This window comes from Botryllus schlosseri, chromosome 10 (genome assembly GCF_051294905.1).
Source record: "Botryllus schlosseri isolate E-star chromosome 10, Bs_hap1, whole genome shotgun sequence".
Taxonomy (NCBI): Eukaryota; Metazoa; Chordata; class Ascidiacea; order Stolidobranchia; family Styelidae; genus Botryllus; species Botryllus schlosseri.
Window position 1 is genome coordinate 27,943,364 of NC_137245.1, and position 8,915 is coordinate 27,952,278.

At 39.6% G+C, this 8,915-nt stretch overlaps 1 protein-coding gene across 1 annotated transcript; it reads right to left on the minus strand.

Moving 5' to 3' along the window:
* Nucleotides 1-2,528: 2,528 nt before the first annotated feature.
* Nucleotides 2,529-8,237, minus strand: LOC145448630 (uncharacterized). The gene is made up of 3 exons (XM_080327077.1): nucleotides 7,587-8,237; nucleotides 4,864-7,068; nucleotides 2,529-3,313 (listed from the first exon to the last, which is right to left on the minus strand). The coding sequence occupies exons 2-3, from the start codon at nucleotides 7,061-7,063 to the stop codon at nucleotides 3,201-3,203; spliced, it is 2,313 nt and encodes a 770-aa protein (XP_080183203.1). The 5' UTR covers nucleotides 7,064-7,068; nucleotides 7,587-8,237; the 3' UTR covers nucleotides 2,529-3,200.
* Nucleotides 8,238-8,915: the final 678 nt, after the last annotated feature.

The window sequence follows — 8,915 nt, forward strand, 5'->3', positions numbered from 1 at the left end:
AACTACACAAGTAATTCATTTCAAATAAATTGTGATTTAGTCAGACATACTTTATGATGCTTTGAGCCAAATTTCAGCAAAATCTGAAACTATGTGGTGACCAAATTCATTTTTTTGGTTGATCTGATATGGACTTACCCCTTAGCGAATATAAAAGCACAGTATTTACTCTAATAGTTGCTGAGGATTACCCCTGACAAGTGTTAGCCAAAAATATTTGGGTTTACTTAGTCATGAATATGCTGAAAGTTCTGCACCTCCAGACTCTCTACTGCTAATTTACAGGTCAGCATTCCCTGCTTAACACCCCAGAAGTGAATAAATGAGCAATTTACAAAGTAGTGCTTAATTCTGATCCAATCATGTTCACAGAATAGTCTTGTTTGATCGATTCAGACTGAAAAAAACGCAGTTGCACGCTATGTTATGATTAGAATGCTGTCGTATATTAAGTCGCCACATCTAATAAATATGCAAACTGAGTATAGCCTACAAAGTAGCCTCGAAATCATTATATTGACTGTATCACAGTACATCAGTATTGTATTTTTACCAAAATTTAGTAAATTGTGAGAATTGGATATTGGACAGCAAGGGAGCTACAAGTTAATATTACTGCTAACTGCCACATATATACTTTCAAGTGCAACTATGTTATGCAGGATTAGATGGTAGCTAGAGGTTGCCTAGAATTCTGATTGGTTGAGTATAGCATAGCCATATCAAAAATGAGATCAGGGTTATGAGAGGGATTAGAGTCTGTGAGCGGTTTGGGTTAGATTGAAGACAAAATCGTGGTTCGTGGCATCAAAGTCTCTTCGTGGTTTTTCGCAGGCTACAGCAACAGCATCAGTACCCTGTCATAATCCTTACTGGAATCTCAGTACATTTTGCCATTTTGCCTGATATTTCAGGTGAGCAGAGAGGATTCTCCAAGTTAAAGTAATTTAATAAAAAATGAAACATATAGTGTGAGCACAGGCCACCGATTTCATACAGGGTCATAATAAATAGTAAATACTAGGGTGCACCCAAGATTACGATCAGACATATCTGTTTCGCCTCCCGACAAATGCACCTTCATTTTCATCGCTTTCCCAGTTCCTGTAATCTCATACCATTATTTTTCATTCACCGTACATACCTACTATCTTTTCATTTTACCACAATACTTTGGCAATGATATAGCTCCCTCCCATATATTCGTTGCATCGCAATCATGCTTGTTTTGTACAGATTCAGATATTATCCAATCATCCCGCACAGCAGGCCGCAGTCAAGCGCGGTTAGAACTGTAGCCGACTATACTGCAAATTCAACATTCGAAATTCGCGCTGCGGTGACAAAACAAACCTTGTTATGCCGATGAGCCATTGATGAAATTTTTGACGGACCGAATACTACTGGGTTTATTAAATCTACTCATCTCTCCAATGATATACTACATGCCAATGATATATAATTATATATACATGATATACATTAGGGTTACCATATTCTGAGATCCGATAAAAGGACACATTTCAAAAATATTGGAAAGCTAGCCGGCTGTCAGGCCCGGAAAAGACAGATCATTTTGAAAGAAAAAGGTCATTTTTCCGATCTCGCTCCCGAAATAATGTCGGGCCGTATTTTCTTGCCAGCCCTGGCGTTCGGAATCCAATTTTTGCTCGTATTTTAATACTTTTTTTGGAAAAAGAGAACAAATTCAGAAAAAAATATGATATTTGGGCGTCCTCCGACGACAAGACAGCGTAATGGTGAAGCGTCTGGCATCGCGATCGGTTGGTCGTGGGTTCGATCCACAGCCGGGTCAGACCAAAGACCTGATTGGTAACACTGGTATCCATAACTTCCCTGCTTGGCGCTCATGCATTACTGGGATAGCATGTATGAGTGGTGCAAGACTTAGAAAGCCGTAAGGCTATATCTTCACATTCCTTGTTCAGCGGCTTATGCACATCGTGGTATGTATATTGTATATGCACAGATCGAAGCCCCCAGAAGTTCGGTTAATCACACTATGGGGGGGGGGGGGGGCAAGACCAACGTTTTAGGGGAGGGCTGCGACGAAGTGCTGTTACGGTTCTGAATTCACTTGGGCCTAAATGCATTCCGCGACTAACCTAAGCCTAACCTACGAATTCCCAGCTTTCGAAGTCCAGGTGAACAATGAACATGCAGATCATTTCCTATTTGTTCCAAACTATATGTATAGCCAATGTTAAATTTACTTGCATACAAGTCCGCTCTCGCTCGATCGCCAAGACGCTGCATCCTGATGACAGAGCTTCCGCTGGATGGTACCGCCGCAGCCTTGACATAGTATAATATTCTATCAACGAATATCAAACTTTTGTCGCTATTTCGAAAACTCATCATTCATTGCTGTTGGACACCAGGGCTCACCTAATAGGCAAAGAGTACCCCTGTGGCCTGTATCTAGCTCTCCCATCAACGATCCCAATTATGATTACCAAATACTCGGCCCACCGCTTATGACACGAATTTCTACAATAACACAAAGATTCGCTGCCGTTAACATTTCTTCCTTTTGAAACACTTGCTCCTAACTATACATCTCACAAACGCGGCAGTGAAATCGAACATAATTTTGTCAAAACAATGCATCAATATTACAACATGAACAACAAAAAAGCGTCATTTTCAACAAAGAAAGCTACCTAAATGATACAGTAGTCAAACTAAACGTTGGTGTCGATTTGGGCCCTGGGCAAAATCGGGTACCTGAAATATTCGACTCTGAATCTAGTAAAAATTTTCGAGTCGAGACGGTATCATTCAAATATGAAAGATGCGTAAAGTTCAAATATGTTCCTTTTACGCTGCCACAAAAAATATGCTACCAGTTCTGTATCAGTTTATAGATCATGTTGTGTTTTTCGACCATACCTATTTCGTTACACTTTGTGACAATGCTGTATGTTGATCACGACTCGACAGATATGTCATTTCCACTAACGTGTGTAGCTTCGTACTACATGTTTCGTATGCTGCAATACGACGAATTAAAGTATCAATGCTTTCACGGCGGAAATAGGCCTACTATATAAACATTCATTTTCATTGATAAGTCAACTCTTAGTGGCAAAAAGAGTGTAATTTAATAATAGAAAATATCGTTTCTTCATACTCTACTCGAATCACCGTGCCCAGCCCTAGTGTCGAGTTTGAAATAATCACACTGAAGAATCGTAATCGATATCTTCCATCCTCATGTGAGTCAGCATGTGTGTTGCCAGACTTTCGCTCTTGGTGAAAGATTCCCCGCACATCTCACACGTGAAGTCACCTTTGAATAGGATATTGATATTGAAATAAACCCGAATATTTCCGGCTGACACTCGTCAGGGGTAATCGTCAGCAGCTAGTAGAGAATTGGAAAGAACATCGTATATCAACAATCGTATCACAAAATCAGGGATATCATGACTCGAGTAACTATCCTAAATACCGGTGTGGAAAATGACAAGACTCGACTTGTGCTCGAGTCATCGAGTATGACTCATGACTCGGCCTTCTCAAGAGCAGAGGTGGTCAAAGTAGTCATAGTCAAAGTCACAAAGCAATTTCACACCCAAGTAGAAGTAGCGATCTCAAATTAAAATTCAAGTACGGATTACAATTCAAGTATTGCCTAAAAGGTGAAAACTATGAAGTAGTAGTCTAAATTCATAACCACTTGAGGAAGCAAGGTAAAACCTATTTGAGTACTTTGACAAAGTAGAAGTCGTTCTTTACTGATTGTCTCTAGTTGGGAGTGAGACAAATTAGTATATTATGAATTTTGAGGATTCGTTTCACCGGAGTCGAGTATGACTTGAACTCGAGACTGAACAGTAATAAACAGTATGACTTGGACTCAGACTCGACCCGATGGTGATTGAAAACGAATCGACTTGATTTGAGTCAAATCTAAAAAAGCGAGATTGCTGGAGTGGTCAGTAGCAAAGTACATATACTTTCTCACAGCATTATTTACTCAAACGGTAATGATTTTAGTTTACTTCAACTTAAGGTTTCAGTTTTTCAGGCAGAATTGGGCCTTACTTTTTAGTGACTTGGAAATTGCTTCTTATACTTGGATACTTAGGCAGGAATTTACGGCTTCCTTCTACTTCTACTTGATTACCAAAGACGGCTATAAAATAAGATTGACTTGTTACTCGAAATCTTGCGACTTAGCTACAACCGTCCACCAATTCATGTGTCACACTGCATGAAAATATGAGCAATCGAGTCACACAGATAATTTTAGCTCAATATACCATTTATTACAGATTATGCACTACAGCACTAGGGTTGTCAAAAAATACCTTTTTTATTCAAATTTTACTGGCTAGTTGATATATTAGTTATGTTGGCTAAATAATAGCGTTACATGAAATTTGGCTCAATTCAATCTGTGGCAGTCAAGCTACAGAATCAAAAATATTATTCACAGTATAAAATAATGAAACGTTTTTTTTGCAAATTTCACTATCAACCACAAGAAATTGTCACGTTGTCTGAAAGCACGATTTTTAACAAATTTTGCTTGATTACGACCAGCAGAGGCAAAGTCATCAGAGCACAAAATCCTGAGCTTGAATAAAATAGTATTCACGGTGACATTGTATTTGTAGACAACCTAACAATTTCACATGGTTGCTAGAAATATTTGAAGATTTAAAAAAAAAATTTATAAGAAATTAAAATGTTATAACTCTAATTGCTTAGCTGCTAAAAGTTGGAATTGAGTCAAATTTGGGGTAGGCTACAGTCTTTTTTTAGCGAAACTAACAATTTTGTCAAATAACCGGTAAAATTTGAAGAACAGCCGTATAATCACAACATCCTTACCTTTCTCGTCATGCGTGCTTTTATGGCGATCCAAATCGCATTTCCTGTAAAAATCTTTGCTACACAGGTCGCATTGAAAACTCCTCACTCCCGAATGCGTCTTCATATGTCTCGTGAGGGAAGCTTTTCTGGAAAACTGCTTCTTACAAACGTCACACGTGGTCCTTTCCGCGTCATGAATCACCGCGTGTCTTTTGAGGTAGCCTTGTTTCGAGAATTTTTTTCCGCACGTTTCGCAGTAGAATTCCTCCGTCGAGTGCGTAGCCATGTGTTTCGCGAGATCGCCTTTTCTGAGACATCCTTTTCCGCACTCTGGGCACAGAAAGTTTCGCTCGCGAGTGTGAGTAATCAAATGACGCAACATTGTGTCTCTGCGCGCGAATTTTAAATCGCAATGTTCGCAAGGGATATCTTTGATAGCGCTGTGCGACAACATATGCTTCGTTAGGTATGTTCTTTTTGAAAATTTCATGCTGCAAAGTTCACACTCAAAATTTTTAATCCCGGTATGCGTGATCATGTGCTGGTACAAGTCTCCGCGCCTGCGGAAAGCTTTCCCGCATTGCTCGCATATGTAATCGCGAGCTTCTGAATGTATAACTCTGTGTTGAAGCATTGTATCTTTCCTCGAAAACGATCTTTGACATACATCACACGTGAAGTACTTAGGAGGGTGTTCTGACGCCATATGCGCATCCAATTCTTCTTTGACCACATTCCGAGCGCCACAAATTTGGCAATCAAACTGGTGATCCTCTTGATGCGTGACAGAATGGTATTGCAGGCGTATTTTGCGCGAAAACCTCTTGCCGCAAGTCTGGCAAGCCAGTTTCGATTCGGAATGCGTCGCCATGTGTAATTTCACATCGCGTTTTCTCAAAAACGATTTTCCACACTCTTCGCAGAAAAAATTTCGGATGCCAGTATGAATTAGCACGTGCGAATCCAATGTGTCTTTTCTTTTGAAGACTTTTTCACAATGCGGGCAAGGATACATTCTCGTGCTGTTGTGCACAACTAAATGACGAGAAAGCGTGGTTCTCCTCAAAAATTTCCGGTCGCAAAAATCACAAGCTAGAGTTTTGACACCAGTGTGTATTTTCATGTGTGTCGTAAGGTCACCTCTTCTTGCAAAAACTTTTCCGCACTGTTCGCACTTGAAATTTTTAACTCCAGTATGAGTGACCATGTGTGATGCCAATGTGTCTTTTCTGGCAAAACTTCTACCGCATTCAGTGCACGAAAAATCTTTAACGCCAGTATGCGTGATTCGATGTTGGTGCAACGATTTTGGTTGCGAAAATTTCATACCGCATACAACGCAAAGGTAAGGTTTGATGCCAGTATGTGTAATCATATGCCTGGTCAGATCACCTTTTCTAGCAAAATGCTTGTCGCATTCGTCACATTTGAAATTACGCACGTCAGAATGCGTTACCATATGATTAATCATTACATCTTTACGTGTGAACACTCTCTCACATTCAGGGCAAGGGTATTCTTCATCAGGACTGTGCACAATACGATGTCTGTATAACGCGGACTTGCGTCCAAATTTCATACCACAAGATTCGCATACGTATTTTCTAATTCCAGTGTGACACACCATATGTAACGTCAAATCTCCTTTACGGGCAAAATCTTTTCCGCATTCGAGGCATTTAAAGGCTTTAACACCTGAGTGTATCACCATGTGGTTTTTCAAACTGTCTTTACGGGTAAAAGTTTTGCTACAGACTTTGCAAAACAACGCCCCCATTTTAGAACAATGTCGTACGAGATGGCTAGTTAACGATGATTTGTTTGTAAATTCGGCGGCGCAAAATCCGCAACTATGATTTTTCTCAGTTGTCATAGGATACGGTAAAACGTCAGCAGTTATTTCCACACTCAGTTCAGGTTGTTGCTGTGTTGATCCAATTTCTTCGTCAAATTCTTCATCAGATTGTTTACTATCGGAGCTGGCGATACTGGTGTGGGTTAGCATGTGTGTTATCAATTGGCCTTTTCGCGGAAACGTATCCTTGCAAACTTCGCACCTGTAATTTAAAACCTGTGCAGCGCTGGGCTTGTCTTGTTGCTTGGTCGGGCTAATTTTCGTACATTCTTCAATATCGACGTCGGCATGAGTGGTGACATGACGACGGAGGTGGTCTTCTCGTGAGAAGGTCCGCCAACAGTATTTACATTCAAACTTCATGTTTACTGCAAAGAAATAAGAGCAGGTTGATTATACCTATTGTTCTTAATCTCATAAGATTGAAAGTGACATTGTTGATATTTCTCCAAAGTAACACAGAGGATACGAAATCTATACAATTTGTCATGGACTCACATAGATAGGACACTAGTAAATTCATAAATTTTTCAGTTTTTCTGAATAGGATTATAGAATTTAGAATCAATTTTTTTACAAATAAGATCAGAATTAGAGTTACTGCATTCGCAAAAACCTGTAAAATTGAATTAATTTTACAATTAAAAAGAAAAATGAGAATGGCAAATGTCTGTACACCAAGCGTGGCTCGTTTCGCACTATACTTCTGATGTCTCAGCATTTCCAGAAAACAGATTAGAATTGGAATTCGAAAAAGAGCATAGAATTGAAACGGTGCACGAAGCAGATTGGGATAATGGAACCGGTGTCCTGTGCTCACACTATTTTCTATTTTTTCATCATTTTTTATTAAATTACTTCAACTTGGAAGATCATCGCTGCTCACCTGATATATCAGGCAAAAAGGCCAGCTATTCCAATCAAAGTAGCATTCCGCTCTAACTATAGTCTCATTAGACAACTAGAATATCTGCAAGAGGCGTAAAACCACACCGCTTTTCCATAGGTCTGCATAGCCTATACATCTTATAGAGTCCAAAACCTCATCCAAATACTCAACAAGGGCATTACGTTACTGATAAACTAAAATACATAAGCACTATACACATCTACACTATACCCACTAACAGAGTAACAGGAGCCGAACGTAATCAAGTCAACAAGATAGGCCCAGTAGTCTATATTTTACAACCCGTTGATACCCGACTAATGTTAGCGCGGTCTCCGTCGACACACACCATTCCCGTCATCTTCCTTGCTAATTTCAGTGAGAGTTCAGTGAATTGGGCGCCCTCATTGCGAGCTGAACCCTACGTTCACCGTGAAATAAATATTAACGCGTATATATATTTCGCGAATGTTATTTTAGCACTATAGGATACGTTTTCATGCGCTTATTTATTCTAAAACCGCAACTAAACCATATTAAATAGTGATTTAGCTCATCGAAAGCGTCTACGTGACAAAATGCTTCAGGAAAGCCCGACCTTGCCGGATTCAACGTAATCTGACAACTGGAGCGTGACTTTCGCGCCTTCCCGTCGGCGTTCAAATACTTTTCAGCTTGCACGTCGCCTTTTTTATTGCGCATTTTGGAACTTCGTGATATAGGAAGCTCAATTCGATTCAGTAGTATTATACACATATATATTATCCTGCGTACAATATTGTATCCAAATAAAAGCTTCTTAACTGCCTATCATCATTTCTAGCCAAAATATTTATCATGACTCAGACGAAATAAGGTCCCGTTTCTTAATCGGCCGGTCGTGAGTTCAGACTTGATCGTTATAATCGTCGACCTATATTTTTATCTGAACGTAAGACTTTGATAGCTTTCACACCCTATTTAACGTCCACTTGTATATATATAACTTTATTTGTTCGGAGCTCTGCTCCTTCATCAGGTGTTAAAGCAGAGCAGAGCTCCGAAAGCTCGTGTAACTAATAGAGTTATATACATATAGTCATAATCATCATTAGTTTATTAGCAATTTTTATCAGTTAAATACACCACAAAAATGCGATAAAATGAAAAGACAGGAAGGTGTCGAAGCGACTTGGAGTAGTCTATTGGATCAGACACCCACCTTAGCCAAGGCGATGTGAAGAGGAGGCGTGCACCCTGCACACTGAAGTAAAGAAGATAGCATGGAAAAGGAAAGCGGACGTTAAATAGGGTGTGGAAGCTATCAAGGTCTTACGTTTATATAAA